The sequence below is a fragment of the Apteryx rowi genome, unplaced genomic scaffold (assembly GCF_003343035.1).
Source record: "Apteryx rowi isolate R43461 unplaced genomic scaffold, aptRow1 scaffold_258, whole genome shotgun sequence".
NCBI classification, from domain to species: Eukaryota; Metazoa; Chordata; class Aves; order Apterygiformes; family Apterygidae; genus Apteryx; species Apteryx rowi.
In genome coordinates, this window is record NW_020448952.1 from 1046672 (window position 1) to 1069169 (window position 22498).

A 22498-nucleotide genomic window follows, 5' to 3' on the forward strand; every position below is an offset into this window, starting at 1 on the left:
TCCATATTAATTGATGATATCATAAAACATYAGCTTAGCACTTACATTGAGGAATGAGCAGCAGAACAACTCCTAATAATAAGTTCCTCATACAAAACAAACACAAAACCTCAACAAAATTTGGGCAAATGCTTAAGATAAATTTGCTCTTGCTTTTAAAGCTAAAACAGGGACATGTCTTAAATCACTCTTAAGAAACGCCTCTTAACTTAAGCACCAGTAGGTTAAGCTACCAAAGAATGTTTGCTGAATAGTCCAAGTTCGCAGTTTGGGTAAACATTTATCACTCTCTTTTATTGGGACAATATTCAGCCCTTTTCCTCCTTTCCCTGAGGTGAGCTACCTGACTTCTGGACACCCCACATGTTTGCAGTCTTGAGCAAATGGCACCATGAATGAAGCATAATTTTACATTGAACATACAGAGAGACCATTGTAACCTGACATCAGATACGTGACTTAGTTTTCAATGCAGTTTTGATACACAGTTGCTTAATAAATCTAATGTGGGCATTATTTTTGGATCTGTCAATGTTAGTTTGGTTTTGAAGGTCAGATCTTCAGTCTGACCTCTTGTATAACAAAGAAAATGTGACTACTAAAAGCAGTGCTGGGCAAGACTACAATCAGATACAAAGAAGATACAAAGTCCTGCAAATATTTTGCTCACAGTAGTCCTAATTTTGAGGTAACAAAAATGACAGAGAATAAAACAGTAATTTTTTTCATCCAAAAGGCTGTTCATACAAATAAATGTTTCAGGATTGATTCCAGATTCTGTAAATATATATTTTTGGGTATTTGATTCTGTTAAAATAGACTAAAAGAATATTGATCATCAGCATAGGAAAGTTACATCAAGCTAGTCATGTCAAACTGATTAAAATTTATACATTTAAAATTTCCTAGTGTACTGTAACGGTGTACATTGACTATTACTAACACAATGATGTTAGTCAGACTGCCATAATCAGGGCAAAGGTGGAAGAACTGCTGAAAAAGCAGAACTGAATCTTAGGAACAGAAAAAAGAAAAAGATAGCCAAGAATTCAATTTTATTACATTTTTTTGTGTGAAGAAAAACATTTAATCCAATGTGATGTAACAGTATTTTAAAATGTCTAAAACATCCCTCATAAGAGCTACATTTGTTCTGAGGATTCTATATTAATSGCCCACGTAAATATGTTAGAGCAATATGACTGAAGAAGTAATGACTTCTTTTTCCAGAGATACAATTAAATTATCTGGAGTTCAGGGTAATGTCATATAACAATATTTATTCTGACTTGTGTATGTATAAAAGATAAATTCATAGAGGTTTAGATATGCTTTTTAAGGAATGTATCTAACTGGATACAGTACTGTTTCTGACAGTGCTGAACTCAGCTTTCAAARGGAGTGAATTACCTTAACGATGCAACTTTTTTTTTTGTGGAGCTATGCAATGCTTTTTGAGTGGGTTCAGGAACAGAAGAAACCCTTCTTGACATCTTCAACAATTAGGTCATTGAACACTAAGATTCTATTACTTTTATCTAAGGGTTCATTACTTCAACACTTTGAATTTCCTTTGGGTTTGAGGAGATTGAAGAGTGCTCAACAGTTCCTACAAGCAAATCTTCGGCTTGCTACAACTAAAAAGTATCATTATTATCCAAGATAAAACAGCCTTACAATATTTACTTTTCTGATATTCTGTGCTAGTGAATTCTAACAAGTGACTACACACAAGTACATCTTTTTGTATGCTTCCTGCATATAAGTTAATAAAGGCATCAAAAATCAAATGTCATACAGAAAAGTTTGTCCTACACAGTTTTAAGTCTTACACACTTAAATGTAATTTCATGAATAAATAAGCCCATTTCTGGTATTTCCTGCACATAGAATAAGACACATCATTGTGTTATTATGTGGTTGTTCAGGGCCAGTTGTGGTCTCAAGATACAGCACAGTCCACAATATGTAAATACAACCAAGCAGGGCTATGGAACCATCAGATATCCATCTGTGCTACCACGAATGAGCCAAACAGGATGTTTAAGAAAAAACTAGGAGACTTTCAAGCAGGGGACAGATTCCAGAGGACAGCTCCAAACTTCAGAAACTTTAATAGCAGAAGCTAAAGATTGGTACAGCCTTGTGAATGAACCAAAAGGAATTCCACCTATTTTTTTAAAAAAATAGCAAAAATGAGAGGAACTCATAAAAAACCCCTACATTATAGTCTGCTTGGCCAGACTTTGGAGGACACATATCATTAAAAACATATATGATACAGCACTTTGTTTAAATTTTGAAGGACATTCTAATTGCCCATTTTCAACACATACATTTCTAGTTAAAGATTCAAATAATTGAGAACATATGAATAAACTTAACCATGGTGGCTCTACAATAAAAGAGAAAGTGGAAACCAACCCCAAAAGAAGGGGCTGCAAGCTTCTAATTTAAGTAAGAGACTTCAGACTAAATCTAATCCCTCAGCTATCACARGAAAAGCCTTACAAGAATACAACTGATTCCCCTGAATGAAGCAAGAGAAAAGAGGCACAATCAGGCAGCTAAGGAAACCTAATCACTAAAGGAACGTGGAAATCTACAATGATGTTGCAAATGGCAGAAATGTTGCTGTTCTCAGTGCTGAATGTTTACATTCAGTCTGTAAAATGGCATTACAAATAGCTGCACTATTTCTTTTGCGAGTCCATAGCCACCTTTCTTCTTAGTGGGTTTGAGCTGGAATTGAAGCACCAGTTTGCCAAGTCAGTATAGGAGGCTTCAGTGAACTTTACTGAACCTTTAAAACACTTTAAAATATAGAGGACAGATATAATATCATAATCATCAACAGCTTCAGAGATGAGAAGTCCCTAGCATGTTTCTGTTCTGCTCAAGCACGGTAATAAATGCAGATGATCAAACCAGATATTTCCCTTTATGTATGTGGCATCAATGATTGTATTTATTTTCAAACAACTATGTGGACTGGATTGACTACCCTTGATTTATAATTGGTATAGTCTCATTGTGGAAAACTACACACAACAGTTCTCTCTATTTAGCAATTGTACAGAGTAAAAGAAAACCAAAGACCACAGTTTAGCTATTGTGTACTTCCCTTCTTGACAAGTTTTAGAATGGTTTCAAACCATGTAAGAACAAGTCAGAGCCTGTTGCCTTAGTTTCCATTAGAATCTAGTCCTGTAAAACACTAACAAAATATGAGTTTGTCTATGTTTATTGCATTTTTTGCTGAATTCTTTTTACTTATATATACTAATATTGTACATATTTCAGCAATTTATTACCATATATAAAAACTGTGGGACTTTGTTGCTGACCCAAAAAAGAAATACAAATGCAATTGGCAAGAAGTTTTCCCAAGTGTGGACCAAAACTGTTCACCCTCCCCTCCAGCTGAGGCATGTAGTGGTGGAATTCATCTTCAGATGGAAAATAATTTCTTTCTGATGTGCAAACTGTATGGGGGACTACAGACAAATTAGGCTGTGAATACCAAAAATGTGTGTCATATTGGTTGACTCACTAAACCATGACAGAAATTTCTCCATTTAGAAGGCTCAGGTTTTGTCAAATTCATGAAAATTCAAGGAACCAATGCCACAGTGCTACACTCAGAATTCATATTTCCTCTCACGATACCTATGCAACTTCTCAAGCATATGTGCTGCTTAAAGCTAGAATTACGTTTCTAGGCATTTATGGAACCCAGATGTTCTGCACGCGAAATAACTTAACTACTGATCTGTATTTTTATCCTTATTGTTCAATTTTAATTTAAAATTTTGACAGTTCTGACTGTTGTATAACAATATGATAAAAGAAACTTAAGAGCATAGATTTAGAGAAGCTTCATTATTAGCCTGTAAAAATAATTGTTGACATAAGGATTCTACCTAGAAAGGCCTCATGATTGGCAGTCACATGCTTCTTTAGAGGCAATTCACCCTTTCTATATTTACTTCTTGGCCAGTAAATGATGGAAACATATATATGTCCTTCTTGCCAAAGCATGCTTCAGTTACTGGAAAGATTAGGAAGTGGGATAAACAATATGAGATTCACATTACAAAAAAAAGCACCCTTTCCAGGTCCTTCTCCCCCTCTCCCAAATATTGTTACCATGCACAAATACCTATAACTGCTTAAGAGAGGCAGAACTAAAATGATTCAATGTCATACTATTCAATTTACCCCAGATTAATTCTCCTAAATATCTCAGGTATCTCAATATCAGGCAAAAAGATAATAAAAGCAAGCCCTTTCCAGATACAACATAATCTAAAAAACAGAAAAATACAGCACATTTTCCAACAATAAAGACAGTTCTCTGTTCTACTTCTCTTTCATTTCAGCCAATCCTAACAGGCTCTGTAAGTCAAAGTTTCTGCACTGCCCTAATATTTGCTTTAAAAAAATATTCTAATCTGCATTAAGCACTTCACTTAAATGTTGATTTTTACCTCAAAAACTTCTTCATCCAGAATCCTGGTTCCAAATACAGTGATGCCATTGGTGTCCACAATTGTTTTGTCACTTCTTTCAAGTGGTTTTGTGTTTTTTTTGTTACAGTCAACAATCATGGTAACGCTTTTCTTTTCCACACTAATAGCTACTCGATGCCACCTATCAAGAGAGACATATTTCTGCTGTAATCTCTATTTTAAAAACAGGTCAATATGCTTATAACAAGACAGTTTATTACAGACTGGGAGGCAGTCAAATGTCTCAGATATTGAAATTATAAAATTTTAAATGTCTACATTTTTTTCCTTCTTTCATACACACACAAATGTACAAATGATATTTTGGCTATTCACTATGTAAGTTCTGTTCCTTAGTACAAAGGAAGCTGATCCAAAGCTCATTGTAAGACTCAGATGAAGTTCAAGCTGGCCTTCTCTGAAGCTTTAAACAGATTTTATTTTTATGAATGTGTTTAGTTTTCCAAATTACTTAAGGAATTACTTGTGCAAAAATATTTCACCCAGAGTGGCTGGGTGGTGAATTCTTTGCTATTTACATTTTACTATTTGTGCTCTGTGGTTAATCACCAAAATTTTACCAAATTCTTTTGCTTACCTATTTCAATAACTCCCATGCTGTAGAGGTTTTTCAAAAATGGACAACAGTTCCGACATTGATGCTTTTGCAAATACACATACTTAGAAATGCTTGTCAGTATTCCTGCAACAACAGCTCTGTCTACATAATTCACCAAAAAACTGAATGAAGTGATTGGGAATACTGAAAAAGATTTTACTTTAAAGACATTTGAGAATAAAATCTTGTACAATTTGCCGAACTGTAATATGTGCTTTATGGCACTTTATTACATGACAGACCACATTAATTTAGTGAGGCCATCTGCAATGACAACTTAAATATCTCAGAGCAAGAAGCAGACACTTTACAATCTAACACAGAGTAAACAAGTCATAACATCTTTGATAGACAAGGGCAAGAAGCATCAGAGAAAGTGTGTCACATTGGTAACAGGCAAGAGGAAGGCTGGAATCAAATGATTTTAGGTGGCATTTTTTGGCACTAACAGTGTCTAAATCAGAAAGACAGCTGGGATCATTGTTAAAAAGAGCTTCTGTATATCGAAAGGAACACCTCAAAGCTAATGCAATCTGACTGCTAAACAGTATCACTGAGCCAGAATGCTAATTCTGTGTTTTGTCTGGAATGTGTTAAACATTATCATTATAAAAGCAAACTGTCCATACATCCTCAGGCATATTACATGGTTTACACTTTTTTTAATGTATCTTATTTTGAGACGAAGATTGTTGCCCTATATCTGTCACAGAACGGCTGAGTCAGATGAAAATCATTGGTCAAACTTTGGCAAGTATGCAAAAGCCGAAAGCATGAAAACATAGCACACTCTGTGGACTGGATTGACTACCCATGATTTATAATTGGTATAGTCTCATTGTGGGAAACTACACACAACTAAATTCATTTGATTTCTTAATCTCTATCAGATTCTCAACATTTTGGGTGAAATTCTGAAGTCTGTGTCAAAGCTTTGTTATTTAGAGGAAGCCAATGAGAAAAAGTCTGCTGTTTTGTTCTATTATATCTTCTGCTGGGGAAATGCATCAGTTTATTGGGTTTCATGGTATAATTTAATTTTGTGGTAACACAAAGGCTAAAAGACAACTACATTTTTCTTTTTTATCCTTTATTGATTTATAAATGCAAGTCTTTACTTCATTATAATTGAATTTATTTGCCCTTTCCTACCAAGTTGCTTTCTTTTGCTTTAATAAAATTTCATTCTGTGTAGCTCTGAAGGCTGTGGCTGTTCTTCCAGGATTGCAGCACAGTAAATAAAAAGCCTTTAAAAGGATGAATATTCCTTTAAAAGCAACAATAATGGATGTGAAAAGCACTAGAATGGCATTCCCTGAGAATGAGTGTATGTCCACAAAGGGAAGTTAGTACATAAAAAAATTAGCATCTGTATTTAAATGCAGTATGTGTTTGGATCTATTCCCCTTTACTGAGGGCAGAGTATGAGGTCCTTGCAGCTCTTCAAAGTAATCTCCAGTTTATTCTGCCCTAACTTATATAGAGACATCTTGAACTGTCATGTTTATTCACTGGATAGGTTCACGATAAAAACAATTCTACGCTCTCCTATTAATTTGCCTTCACTCTGCCTATCACCTTCTAACGGAGAAGACAGAATCACAGAATGGTTGAGGTTGGAAGGGGCCTCTGGAGACAACCATTATAGTGAAACTATCCCTTGAGTCTTTTGAAAACAGAGTATCTTCCTATACCACCCAGGAAGAATCTTCGTATGTTTAGTTTTGATGTAGTTTTAACTTCTGTGAGTATTGCTTCTTTTCTGATTTATGGAAATGGCAAATAAGAAACGTTGGCTGGCTTTATTTGTAGCTATATATGCCAGTTGAAGCTGGAACTGCATTGTGCTGCAAAGAGCTCTTGATTTTGTAGCACTGCAGTCCTGGCTGGAAATTCTGTAACTGATTGATTTTAATATTTAAGATGTCTGTGTGTAATGACCATATAATCACAGATACAGTGGTTTGTGGTATTATTTTTTATGTTAAACTCTGTTTATTTTACACTTACTTGCCATCAGCAATGTTGACTGTTCTGAAAAGAGGATAGTCTTCTGGGGCAGGTTTTCCATTTTGGTCTTCAAACAGGAAGACAGGGGATCTACCAACTTCAACACCTACTTGCTGAATTCCTTGTTCATTGTAGACAGACAGAAGGAAGGACTGGATACCCTTTTTAGGTTTTACTGTCATTAATATTGAAAAATCTTCTGGAAAGTCTCCATCTGTTAAAAAAAAAAAAAAGGGAAATATACTGTCATAAATTTGGAAAAGATTAAAAAATTCTATGAACATTTACATTCTGCTAAAAGTATAGAGGATCTGCATCCAAACTGCTTGTTTTTTTCTTCTGCAGAATAAATACATAACAAATTACATTAGGGAATTTTTTCCTCTCCTTTTTTCTTTCTGGTCTCACTTTACTTCCCAATAGATATACCTTAAGAGTTGTTAAAAACTGGATTTGTAAAACTATTGTGAATTTACGTGGAAATACAACATATGAAAGAAACATAAAAGTTTCAAATTCATTATTTTTTCTATTCTTCTTCTTTTTAGCAATTCAAATGTGCTCTACAATTTCAGTCAACAAAATAAGTATTGTTTTTATAGCAAATATGTTCTCAGTCAGTTATCTCCCTTGATGGCCACTTGTTTTAGTTTCTCTCTCCTACAATATATATACATACATATATGTATATATAAAATATTTCAATGTTTCCAGGATCATTTTGTGATTAACTTATTGAAAAAAAAAAATGTGCATAGTCTTACTTAATGGGAGTTCCAGGCAAAAACAAAGAGCATTTTATTTTCACTTGTTCCCTGCTGCTTTCTCTTTGAGGGAGAGACTATATATCAATCATTGTTTCAACTTTTACAACTACAAATAAACAAAATTAAAAATGGATACTGCTTGTCTACAAAGAGGTTTGTACTCAGTACTGCTCCTGTTGAATCTAATTGTAAATCTGCATTTGACTTGAAGTGAAAGTTTATTAGGCTTAATAACAATGAGTGTAAGACTGAGATTCTAAAAGACAGAATATACACTGTATCAGCATGGCCTCAGCAGGGCTTTGACATGCTAGCAATAGAGTGATTAGAATCTAACTGTAATGTTGGCATATACATGCTTTTAAAATGTGTATAGCTGCAACTCTGCATGCATGAGAGTGTGGGTAAAATGTTCTCAAATGTTTTAATAAAATAACAGAGTAAGTTTTAATAAAATATTATAAATTATATTTTATAATGAATAAAGTATGAAAGAATTCAAGATTTAAATCTGATTTAGGAAGTTTTTTTCCATTGGAGAAAATCTAGGAGTGTTTCTAAGACAGGTATTGTGGGAAAACTCTTCAAAGATTCTGTAAAGTTTCTCCTGAAGACCAGCTATTAATGGCATTAACTTGTTAATTACAATATGTAACCAAAATGCATTAAAATGTCATTTTTAAAAGGACTTACTACACTATTCTAAAATAGGAAATCCTTAGTCTTACATTTATTGTATTGTCTGCTACAACGCTGTTTTAAGTTCTTTCTACCATCTTCATAACTTTGTAGTTACACAAAGTTGAAACATTGTAGTAATGGAGACCAATTTAGGCCTTGTGAGATCTTATTTTGAAGGGATCAAAGGCCACTACAATAAATAGGAAACATTTAATCGACTCTGATGCTTTTTTGGTCAAGATTTTTAATGATAAAGCAAAGCTGTTGGTTTAATTTATTAAATTAAACTATGTTATAGGTTCTAATATCAGAGTAAATAGACAACAGCAGAAGTAGAAAAAGAAAGAAAGAGAAAAGATGACTGTGAAGAAGGAAGGCCAAATAGATGATTTGAAAAGCACTGAATGCTTGCCTTGTGTGAACTGTAAATCTGAAAGATATGTTGAAAATGCTTAAGGCAGGTGATACTAATTCATCTAGTCAGAGCATATGCTCTTCCATCATATAACATCCTATGGGGAAAAAAATAAAAAACAACTGAGGGAGCTTTCTAAGAAAGGTGACTGAATATGAGTAATGTGCCTCAGTTCAGTCATGTTGTGCTGTATCTGACATAATATTCCCAAATGCTTTACCTTGTACATACACTGTATGATTATAAGTATATTTCCTCCAAGCATAGTTTAATTTAAAAAGTCAGAAAACAAATAACATCCTAATAGAAAATGCATTAAAAAATTTTTATGTATGGCTATGTACAGTTCTTGGACACTTGTCCGTAATAGTTATCAAAGCCTTCTCAAATACTTTTAAATTTCTTGTCTGAAACAACTACATCTTAATGTAATAGAAATGGTATGGTTATATTTGAACAATACCAGAGGGAAAATCACTAGAAAAAAATCTTTCTATATGCATGAGTTGCCATTCCTGTCATTCTTTATGCTTTTGGAACAGAAAATTAAGAAAATATAAACAAACAGTGTAATAAAAATCTAAGCACTTATCTGAATGATTCTTTACAATTATACAACACCTTTCAGCCAGTGAAATCAAGGCTCATTATATTCTGGGAAGCTGGTAAATATTATTAGATCCATTTTTACAGACGGATATACTGAGGCTTCAAACTTTTGTTATTATTAGCTCCCTTTGAGCTACAGTAACTAAAAGATTACTTAGCTGTAATTACCAGATTAAGTAATTAAAAGATACTTCCTGATTAGTTGTGGGAGTTAGATTAAAGCAAGTATAGGATATATTACAACTTGTTGTTTTGTTTAGCTAAAATGATGATAACTAAAATGATAACTCAGTCTTGTCTTGGACAGCTTCTGCAGTCTTTCCTCTATTACAGAGCACTAAGTCAAAGCTACATAGTCACCCAAATATCTTTAAGAATATTCTCTGAAAAAGAAGGATTTTTTTTTCTTGTGGTGGGGAAAGGATTCCTCTTCCACAAAATTCAAAAAGAAGTAATTACCATAGTCACCTCCTAAAAAATGTTTCTAGGTTCTTTATTGAAGCAGACAGTAGAATGACATTTTCCTATATCAAGGTGTTGTGATGGTTTCTTTTTACACTGTGAGTAAGCAATGCTTTTTAGTTCCTCCCACACACAGAAGAGTTGCAATAGATGCGTGAAATCGAGCAAACTCATCCCAGTTGTAATGTAGAAACTGAAAGCATTAAAAAGAAGCGTGCCTAAATTAAGGTTGTCAAAGGCTATAGAAATTTAGATGTCAGCAAACAACATTAGGTACCTATTTGTTCTGGCATTCGAGAATCAAATGAGTGATTTTTGCTATAGCTGACAGGTCTCCTCTTGATGCTACGATTTCATTCAAGAATAAGTGCAAGTTAACCCAAGCTCCTCCCAGGGAATGTCTAGATTCTCAGGCTTTGGTTTAGCAGAAAGTACTTTTTCTATTCTAAACTTTTTAAAATGTCAGTGATTCAAAATCAGTTCAATCTTTGTCCAGTTGTATTTGAATGCTCATTAAAAGTTTTGCTATACCACTTGACTTCAATGAAACACATTGTAAAACTCTGAATGTAAAGGTGCCAATTTATTACACTGTGCAGTTTTTCAATATACTGGATCATTTTTGCATTTTTTAAGGAAAGACCAGTCCGTATCCTGCTAACCTTACTTAGGTGAAGTAGTAATTTATTACACATATAGTCACACTAATGACAATACAGACTGTAATATGCTACTCGGTGAACAATATTTTCAGCTGGACAACTCAACTTATATGCAGCTTGGTTGAGATGATATATTCAAAAGTGAAGAACTGTGAACAAAATTAATAGAAATAGATTTCTGTAGTGAATTTCTCTTCCATTTTCCACCACAAATAAAAAAGTGAACAGATGAGTTAAGTGAACATACAAAATATATATATACACACATACGTATATACATTCTGGGAATGATTTTGCAAACACCAGCTACAATTCATTCCTACCACTGCAGCATTGCTCCAAAAAGAACTGCTTTTAAGTGGACTGCTCCTGAAACTGGAGGAAGAAACTTACTAAAGTCACCAAACAAGCTTCCCTTCAGATAGAGTGATGAAAAAACAGGTAAAATGACTTACAGGCTAGTTCTGCCAGTGATACAGAATCTGGTGAAGAGCTTTATAAATGAAGGCACTAAAAATGGCTTCATTCAGTAGGTAAAGAGAATGTTCTTATGCAGACACAACTCTAACTGAGGGTAGCAGAAGTGCTTTGTGGTACTGATGATGGGCTATATGTTGTGCTTTAGATAGTGTGAAAACATAGGCAATAAGAAAATTTACCAGCGTAATAGCTTTCTGACAATCTCACCTGGGTACAGCTGCTTTGTTGGGGCACTGAGCTGTGCAGTTTTTGAAACTCTGTAGGCGACATCTGATCCTTTTGAATCCCTTCTATTTGTGCAAAATCCTGCTGTTCTTGATACTCCTTCTGGTGAATTGTGAAATTCTAATGCTTTTAGCACATCAACTGGTTCAGCTGAAAAAGCAACAAAAACAACAACAAAAAGAATTACTCATCTTGCATTTCTACAGTATGCAGCCTTTAAAAGGAAATGAATTTAATTGCAAAAGCATATGTGTAATCATAACAGTAGCTGCATCCTGTTTTGATTTATTGCAGATAACTCCTACACAAGAATATTCTTTTAACAGGATTATTCATTTTTCAAATATGTAAGATTTCATCCCATCCAGTGTGGTAGTTACGATCAAATTTTTGAACAGCTTGACCATAAATTGAAAATCACTGTTTCCCAAATGCAGGGAATCTTGGTTAGTGAAACTTGCAACACACATTCTTTTAACAAGTGATTTCTAAGGAGTGGAACTGATTTAAAAAGCTGGCACAAAAGTTTCAGAAGTATTCAGCTACCAATAATCTGCTGCCAGAGTCTCATCTGTCCACTAACATTGAAATATATTCTGATTATATATGACTGCCTTCTCAGTCACAAATTGATAAGGAAGAGGCTAATTTCTTCCCTCATCCTGTTAGAAGAAGAAAAATTTACCTGTTTTGCCTGCAAGGAGTGAAAGGACTGGTCCAGGTCTGGGGAATTACTTCCCTTCCACTTTTTCACTATCATCAAAAAAGGTATATATTTAGATGGACCAGGGTTAGTTTGACAAGGAGATTTGGGGGGGGTGTGTGTGATCTTCAAACAGAAAACCAAAGAAAGTGAATTAATGGGATGGCTATTTTCTTTTATTTGTATCCAGTATTTGTCTGGATCAAGCCTTTCTTCAGATCTTTACTTGGGACGGTCTAGTTGGTCCTTAAAGAGATGTGATATTCTTTGTTTATAGTATATAGTTTGTTTATAGGGCTTGGTCCAGTCTGGTCTTGAAAACCTCCAAGCATGGAGATTCCAGAGCCTCTCTGGCAACCTGTTCCAATGCTTGGGTGTCCTAAAAACATTTACTTGTATCCAGTTGAAACCTCCCATTTTAGTTGATGCTTGTCATCTTGCATCCTCCCACCGTGTAACTCTGAAGAGCATTGCTCTGTTTTCTTGATGATATCCTCTTAGGTATTGGAAAGCTGCCTTTAGGTGCCCCCTAAGCCTTCCCCTCTCCAGGCTATACAGGCCTATTTCCTGCCGTCTCTCCTCCCAGAGCACCCACTCCAGGCCCTGACCATCTTGGCAGCCATCTGCTTGACTTGCTCCAGTTTATCAATAACTTTCTTATATTGGGGATTTCAGAAGTGGTCTAATGACTGCTGAGTAAAGGAGATATGCTTCAGTCTGCTACCTACACTTCTTTTGATACAGCCCATTGTGGGCACACAACTGATTCACGTTTAGCTTGCTGTCCGCCGGAAGCCCTAGGTCCTTTTCAGAAGAGCTGCTACCCAACCAGTCAGTCTCTAGGCTGTACTATTGCAAGGGGCTATTGCATCTCAGGAGCAGAACTTTTTATTTGTTCTTGTTGAAGATGCAGAGCCTTATTTCCAAGTCAAAATTCAAATATGCTGTATCTTTAACTGTCTAACAATATACAGTTGTGGATCCAAAGAAATCCAGAGCTGCTACTGCTCTGAGACAGATATGCTATGATTTTAAAATGTAAAAATAAACTCTTAAAAGATAAATTATCACCATAGCAAAAGGGTGAAGTACAAATGGACAAATACTTCAACAGAGACAGTGACATTATGTAGCTTGCCTACTGCATATCTTTTTCCTGGGAAATATTAGGGTGTTCATTCTCATACTCCTTACAGACCTTGGCTTCACCAATTTATTTTTCTAAATGGAAACAGAATTTTAACTGACCATTTCCCCACTGGGACTACGCTGCAGTCTTTATGTTGGCAAACTTTATCTGGAAATACAAAGTTTTAGATGACTTTCACTGTTAAAGCTGAGAAATTTGTTTGATAGATGTGTCCCTTTTTCATGTTTTTGAACTGCACTGTGGCAATAACTATAGCTAATTTATTTTCTGTTATTATTCATTTCATGTGTCAACAAATGTAGACTTCAGGCTCAAAATCCATTGTTTATGAATATTCAACTATTTGAATATCTACCAACAACAAATAAAGAGTGTGAAAACATAAGCAAAGTGATAAGCTAATTCGAATCACCGACTGAAACATCCGTACTTACTTTTTCCTACTGTTTGTTTGTTTAGTTCTAACCAGTATTACTGTTTTTCTTGTACTGTAGCATCTTAAAAATCATTATGGTATATTCTCTATCAGTAGCACATGTGAACAAAATTAAGTTTAAATAGTTCATCCTATTCACATCCTGGCATTGCCAAATATTAAGCAGTCAACTTTGTGGTTAAACCTAACTTTGAATAACACCAGAAGTGTACACTTAAAAAAAAATTCTGACGTTTTCTTAATCAGCCTAGAATACATATAACTTTTTCTGTCTTAAAATATATTCATAAAAATGCTTAAGTGACCTTCTTTAAAATGGTTTTACATCATTCAACTTCTTGTTTCCATTTTCCATCAGATCATGTTATCAAATATAGACCCAACAGCCAAGGTTTGTTAAAAGTTAATACATTTTGAATGAATGCTACAATATACACCTGAGTTAACTCCATGACTTAAACAAAAACCACATATCCTACAGATTCAAGTAATTTTGCTTACACGTTCTCGAAAGTAAAGTTTCAAAATCTGCACATTGTTGAAACATTAGCCCTACCTCTCTGTTAAGTACTGGCTAAATAATTTTAATGGGTATAATGCAGTTTCATGAGCAATGTAATGACTCTTACTAGTTACACCACACATTTCTACAGATACTACCATCCTGAAGAATTTTCCATACTATTTTCTGTTAATTGGTGGATATTTTTTCAGTATCTATAATAATTTGAACTGGTAAAGTAATATAGAAACAGTCACTGGAAATATCAGTACAAATTCCAAGAGGCTGTATAAATCAACCGCTGCTACATTCCTTTTTCCTTTGCTCTTTTCTACAGTTTGTAGCAGATTCTTATTCTTCATTCATTTTTAGAAAAATGGCTACTCCTTGCCTGGCGGACTGGAAGAGTATTCACCCATGAACAAGATTATTCATTGCTCCCACTGTTCTGCTGCTAGAAAACTTCAAGTCAAGAAACAGAACAATGATAGAGTAGAGCAATTTTCAAATCACAAATACCAAATAATCATAATAGTAGTCCAGAAGTGGCATTTATTTCTGCAAACTGCAAGTCAAGGGGCTTAATAGCAAAAATATTAGAGTGACTTTACAATGATTTCTAGATAGAAAAGACAAGGTATGTGAAGTAACTTATGCAAAAAAGGTAGTTGGTTTATGTCTAATAATAACATGACTGATTTAATAAATACAAGCTATGAGTAACAGAAATTGCTTCCCTAATCGTAATAGATTCCTCCCTTATGTAATAGATTTCAGATAATCACTTTGACTGATAGGTAAGAAGTGGTGTGATCCTAAAGAAGTTCTTTATAAAGAAGCATATTCAAGTTTATAGATTCCTGCCTGGACTACCTAAAAAATTTGCTTTTGATAGAAACCTACATATCATTCAGACATGCCTGTGAAATGAAGTGGCTGACTGAATTTGTGCCTCATTTCCACATATGTTTTTGCAACATTCTTYGGTGTGTCATTATTTATCCCAGTCTTGAGTCTCATGAAGTGTCCAGATTAGGATGCAACCAGTGGTGTACCTCAGCTGGGAGGCAGCAGGCATGGAACTCTCCTCACAGCTGTTACTGTCACCTCCCAGCTGAAAACACCACCTGACTGCGTAAAGCACTTCCGCCCTACTCTCTTCCTGTGTGAAGCCATGCATAGGGCTACCATATATTTGGATTTCTGCAGACGCACCCTCTTTTCCCTGCTGGAAATTTTGTGTAAAATCCTCAAATTCATCAAGACATTTTGTGGAACTATGGGAGCCTAGTTCAGTAGCTCTGACCAGGCTGACATTAGTCTCAAAATCCTTGATGACCCCCTGTGTACATTCAGATCATCCGCACAAATGCCTCTACAGAAAGCACTAGACACGGTTGCTCTCAATATGCTACACATCACACACAGACATGCTTTAGTCTAAGGAATCCAGTAAAAAAATAAGACGGGTCTTGAAAAATAGCAGAGCTTAAATCACAACTGGTTAGAGGTATCCTGTTTGACTTTGAACTACAAAGGAGGATGAGAAGTCCTCACAGAGTAAAGAACCGACCTGCTAAGAAAATCATGGTGGAGAGGGAGAAAGAGAGCTCACCTAGTCCAGTACTAGTCTTGGCTGGAAGCTATCAACTGAACTTGTAGCTCCTCTCTGCCACTTTCTGGAGGCTCTGCAGCGCTCAGCATTACCATTCCCTGGGAACTCCAGCTCTTCCCAACTCTCTTCCTAAAACTGTCTCTTCTCTAACATTCTTCCCCCAGATGATTTCTGGGAATGGTAAGAAACGGACAGAAATAACACCAGTGCTAAAGCCACAGATTAGGATTACTGCTTGTATTTATATGCAGCAGTGTTAATGTAACCTAAACATTGGCAGATCAAGAGTCTCTCACAAGAGCTTCCTTACAGTACATATCATTTAGCTTGCCTAAATGATTTTAGCCTCTGATCTAATTCCCTGAATAATTATCTAAGAAGAGAAATAAAGATGACTGTAAATTAATGATATACGATGTAATAGCTTTGCATCCTTCTGATTTGGTGCTAAGATTTGGGAACGCAAGGAAATAACCAATAAACAGCCATCATGCAAAAGCTCTGTTCACCAGTCTTGGGGAATGCAATTAATTCTGCTTGCAAAACTTAGCCACCAGCTTTAAGAACTGGGCTGTGTTTGCATGGCAAATTTGCCAGAGATTTCCCATAAAAGTTGGCCTCTTCATGCAGATGTTTATGACCACACTGAACTGCTGCTTGCAGGCCACCTCCTAGGGGCAAGTCAGCCCAAACCCCAAAATAACCTTTTGAAAAAAAAGCCCATTTGTCAGGGCAAATCTTTCACTTTCAGATGAATTTCTCCTGAGCATCAGACCACATTCAAAAAGCAAGTTTCCACTGTGCTGTTTGTCCATTGATAGAGAACCAATTGCAAGGGATCGTTCTCCTCCCTATATATCCTAGTGCAAAGCTCAGCAGCGCATGTCCTTGATTCAAAAAACAGAGTTCAGAGACATGTACAATTTTCACTGAACTAATGGACTATACAGCAGTACCCAGAGGAGATGAGTTTAAAAGGGCTGGGATACCTGAAAAGATTAAGGAAAGTTATTCTTTAAATATCACTTTTTTTTTTAAAGACAGAATTGTGTGAGATAAGATCATGAGTGTGAGAGTATGTCATGAGTGTCATTGTATGTCATAGTTTCAACATGCCAAAGTATTAAATCGTTAGCTACAGCATAAGTGCCTTGTTTTCAAAAATAAAGAAGTGAAAGCACAAGATAAATCTAATGGTGTAACAGCCCAAGAGCAGAAATAACTTGTAGCTTTTAATATTTAAACTTATAGAGCCAAATTCTGGTCTTCATTACCATGGTATGACTGAAGTAAATCCATTCACTCAGTGAACTCTTCACATTTATACTGGTATGAATGAGAACATCAGGTTCAGAGTATTTCCTATCAAATGTAACACCTAAGCCATATTTAATCTTCTCCCTTTGTTTTTCCTTTAGCTTTCTTCTACATGGATTAAGTAGAAACCTTGGGGAAAAAAAGAGCCAGAATGACAGAGAGATAAAATCTTCCAAGCTACTTTAAATGGTACCAAAATTGTGCAAAAGTATCTTAAGTAAGAAAAATCCCCCCCACCTAAAATGCACACCTCTGCTTGCATCTCTCTGCTGAAAATTAAGAGGAAAATATCAAATATTGTGAGCTCAATATGATTCTGATCTAGGTCTTGCCAAATAAATTAGGAGCACCTACAAGTCAGTGGACTTAAGTAATTGTGAACTGGATGTCATATCACACTTTTATATTCTTGGGTCAGCACAGAGTACCAGGAGTGAATTACATCAGGGAAACCTCATGTGTTTTTTTCTTTCTTTGAAGAGGAAGAAAATGCATATAGAAACTGATTTCCAAGCCTAGACTTCCTATAGATATGACGATATATTTATTTTAAAGGCTACAGCAGCATATTATATTTAGCGGGTTAATACCTACAACAGCTTTTAAATAAGATAATGCAATTATAGACTGAAACTCTGTAAATAGCTGTACTACATTTTGATTGTATATTTGCAGTTAAAAATATCTGAGTTTTCACTTCCTTCCATAACCTGTAAATGGAAATAAAATCTGACATATATCATCACTTCATACTGATACTGACACTACACATACGGATCAAATTCTAGTGCCTTTATATTGCATAATGTTTACCAAGCAGTGAACTGTCAATGTGATTATTTCTGGAGTTAAGTGGAAGCTGGCAAAATAGCGTATTCTTAATTTTTGATATGTTAGAATGCCATAAATAAGCATCACTTATTATATAGAATCAGAGCACTCTTCTTTCACTTTGATTTCCTGATATATCTGACCGGGAATCTGTTACTTAATGTGGCTCTCCCTTTCTCTTGGCAGAAACTGCCTGTGGAGGAAGTTCCAGGGTAATAGCAACACAGGTTAAGGAATTAAGGGAATGAGGGACTGAGAAGCTGTACAACAATGCAGAAACTGAACTTCTTTAGATTGATGACTTATTTACCACGGGACATCAAGATGCCTTGTGCAGGGGGAGGATCCCAATTTTTTAAAATATATTCTTATCATTCCACATCCCTCTATGGGAATGCTTCTAGTAGGTGAGCAGATGACCCTTAGATAAAGTGATTCACATTATGAGAACAGGGACAAGGTGTATTAGAAGCAAGAGAATTTGCCTTGGTATGGCCAGGCCTGGTTCTTGGCATCAGGATTTATTTAAATGCAAGAGGAGATGATAATCACATCTGAATTGTGTTCAATCATATTTTCTTAGTTTATATGTATGCTATCTGTAACTGAGATCATTGCAAACTTAAGAGATCAATGACAGGCAATAAAGCTGCTTATTTGTGCTTCAGCAGCCACCATTAAAATTCTGCATTGTGATAAAACTTATTTACCCTCCAAAGGCTAACAGCATGGAACACAAAAAAGATGACTCAAAACATCTAATGTTAGCAGAGATGTCTTTGGATCTACACCAGCAGCAGCTATTTTGGGTAGAAGGGTAAAACATACATACATACATATATACACACACACATATATCTTTCTAGCTAGAATCACCTTATAAAGTTAATTATCTTTATTTTAACAACTTTGCAGTTATGAAAAGGTTTTGATTTATAACAGAAGCTTTTAAGATTTACAGTTTTCTAACTACTGACCAACTGCAATGACAATCCAAAGAAGAAGAGGTTTTCCATATATGCGCTAAAACACTCCTTGTTGCCTTTGCTGAACATAGCAAAAGTGATGCAATGAGAAACCAAAATATTTGGATCTAACCAAGGTCTACCAGATATTGTCTACCTCTGCCAGCTACTACAGGCAGTTTTCTGGCTGTAAAGCCAGAGGTAAAAAAAACAAAATGGAAACCAGCAAAATAACCTCTTTCCATATGATCAGTTTCTGAAACTAGCCTGTAACCTTAAACAATTAAGCTTCTTGAGTAATTCTGTTTCTGAAGCAATTTTGAAAGAACCAAGGTTATTTTTATATTAATTTTTAAAATACATATTTGGGCCAGAAGCCTCCATGGGTTTTAACATAAAATGAAATTTTCTTTGAAAAACATGAGAAGAACCCTGACCCATGAGTCTTGTGTACCAGTGTACTATTGATAGAGAGAGACAGAGAGAGAACCAAACGGAAACAATGTCAAAATAGTGACTAGGTAAGGTTTACTTAAATCAGTCTAGTCAGAGACAGTAATGTAAATGTTAAGTACAGTCATTAAATGCAATACAAACAGAGCTCCACTGATACAACTAAGTAAAAAGTTCTGTCCCCAGTCATTCTAGGCAGCTAATGTGTATATGTCAATCAATTTACACTTAAGCATATGAAACACTTGAGCTGCTGTTTCTTAGCACAGATATCAGCTTCCACTCACAGTATCCTGTCAGTAACTTTAGTCTGTTCCTGTCACAAATTAATTGATCAATTCAGTGTCATATTTGTTCCATTGATAGCTGGAAGATGACCCAGACACTTCACTACTAGAAATTTTTTATTTGCAGAAGATAAATTTTCAGCATACTTTCGCAGTGCTTCCTCAAAAATGCCTTTTTTGATTTATACAGGTTAATCAGTTATCAAAAAAGTTTCTAACCATCCTTTCCTGTGTAAAGCTCTATTGAAAAGCAGTTTACAGGTCAGCTCCAAGAGTGGCTGCAATTCCCCACTACTGTGGATATCACTCAGTATTTCATGTCTAACTTAGCCAGATCTTAAGAGGTCAAACATCTAAAGTGATCCTATCACTGTTGTTGTCAGGGGCCCTCAATACATGTGGATTGAAAATATATTAGTCATTCAAATGAGAGTTCTGTTCAGTGAATTTGATTATTCTTTTAAGAGATATCCAAGAAAATCAAGAAGAACAATTGTCCATTCTRTCTAGGAAGTCCCACCACCCTGAGTTTTCTTCTCTTCTGTGTGGAACTTGCTGCAAGCCACAGAGAAGCTTTATCTAGAACCTAATACAGCCCTGGACCTTTTTGTAGGTGATCCCAAACTTGGCACCTGTTTTCTTTCTACAGGCTGTACATCAAACAATCTTCGCTGCAGTTAAAAGTGCTGGTTGACTAATGACTAAACAGGTCAAGACATACTTTTATGGCAGATAGGGGATACAGAGGAAAACAATCAGCTCCTGTACTTTTAAAAGCAAGTGAAGCCTTGAAATGAAGCCCTCCATGACTGATATGATAGCAAGGTGACTGTTGTGGCAACCTTTGGCTCCAGAATTCATTCCCAGAAACTGTTCAGGGGATGACTCATTTAGACTAAAAAGACTCATTTAGACTAAAAAATTTTTCTATTTGTTCAGGTGCCTAATAAAGCATAGAAGTTGAAATCCTATTGATATCCAGATTTTGGTCACGTAACACCTGGGTTTTAATCTCTTAAATTTGTAAGAGAGCTCAGGCACAATGATCCTTCCCTATTTATGGGTTATGTTCATCTACATTATTTATAAGATGCTCCTGGATAGCATGGCAGCAGACATATTTTAAATGCAAATAATAACAAAACTCAAGGAAAAAATGAACCAGTATTCATTTACTTTACGTTGATATTTCTTAGAAAACTCAATGTGCAACTGTTTGCTTTATTTGTAATACCTTTAGTAACTGTGACTTTTCCCTTTTCAAATACAATAAACATTATTGATTTTCTTCCTGAGTTACCATGATTCATGAGCAATGCCTTTCTTCTGATTAATGTGAAAGTGAAAATTCATCAGAAATGACCACAGAAATACCCTATAACAGAGTTGCTAACTCACAATTGGCGAGAGACAACCCTGGAGTAGAAAACAGCTTAATTCGCCCCAATAAAAAAGAATTATCTGAGATTTTTAGGAATAAGACTAACATTTCCAAATCATTATTATTTTACTTTATATTTTTCCATGGAAATACGTTTCATTCTGTCAGTAAAATCTGTTTCATTGGAAATACTGCAAAACTAAAACTTATGAGTGTTGAAACATTCATCTTTAATTCTAAATGGAGTGTTTTTAAAGCTTAGGCCAGTTTTATTTTACTGTGTCAGATCATTTAAAGAGTGAAAGCTATTATAGCCTGGTAGGCTCAAATATGCATATTTGGTGGCTAGTCATGAAGGGACTTTTTATATTTGTGTACAAGATTTTCCAAAAAGGACACCTATGGTTAGATTTCTAGGTATATATTTAGAAACTTATATAGAAAGTACTGGCTGTTCCACAGTTTTTTGAAACCATGGTACCTATTAAAGGCATAACAGCCTACAGTTAGTGACTTTTCTTAAAATTTTGAATCTTCATAGCTATAAGCGCTCATTCTAAGGGCTCTCCATGCATTCTACAGGTGGGCAGAATTAAAAACTACTATGATGATGGTTTCTAAGTAACATTTATTAGGAGGCCAAAGGCTTAATAAAGATAAGAGTTGAAAATATTTTTTGTGAACAAGAAAAATTCTCAAGAGGTGGCGGCTAAGCTTCAGTTTCTGCTGCCGACCTCTTAGAACAGTGCTGTTTGTCCAGAAAAAGAGAGGAAAGTTTTTCTTTGCAAATCAGTCTTAAATAGAGATTTTGTCAAGTTCTTCTACATAGGTTTATTCTAGCTATCATTTGTCAAGCTATTTCAGCAGTTTTCCTACTGTGAAACCTGATAACTCCTCCCCTCCTTGCATTCCTTCTCCCAGATTATTAGCTCAGTTTCTATCGACAACTAGGAGCAATTTAGTTTACTAGCTAAACCTAAGCTTGCAAGAACACAAAGAGCAATAAATACTGCCATTTTCACAAATGATCAATAGGAAAGTGTTTACTAGTAGTGTTAGAATTTGGATTTGTTACAGACTGCCAGCTTTCTGACATTTAGGATACATTGCAGGACCCTGTTAAGCATTACTACAGGAGCGAGAATTGAAGTGTGTTATGTTCAAAAAGCTTAATTCAGCTTCCCAGTTCTTAGAAGGAATGGACCTTGTCACCATCTCACTGCAGGTTCTAGTCTCTGTGTCCCAAGCAATGATACCCTGCAGTCCTGCCACAGGTGTCTAAGCCCCCAAAGAAGGTTCAAACACTCTTCTGTCCTTAACAATTCCTACTGGCCAGCTCTGGGCAGATCAGCACTTCCTCAGCTGCTTTTGGGATTGGCAAGCTGAGAACTGCCTGTCTCCCTACTCTGTACTGAGA

General features: G+C 35.4%; 1 protein-coding gene across 6 annotated transcripts in view; it reads right to left on the bottom strand.

Annotated features, from left to right (window-relative positions):
- The window catches only part of COL11A1 (collagen type XI alpha 1 chain), a 172188-nt gene that overhangs the window by 142691 nt on the left and 6999 nt on the right, over positions 1-22498 (bottom strand). For all 6 annotated transcript variants that reach the window (XM_026067285.1, XM_026067286.1, XM_026067283.1 and 3 more), the window contains exons 2-4: positions 11424-11591; positions 7141-7354; positions 4491-4653 (exon numbers count right to left, since the gene is read on the bottom strand). In XM_026067285.1, the coding sequence (XP_025923070.1) occupies positions 4491-4653; positions 7141-7354; positions 11424-11591 (545 nt within the window). The remainder of the gene's footprint in view (positions 1-4490; positions 4654-7140; positions 7355-11423; positions 11592-22498) is intronic.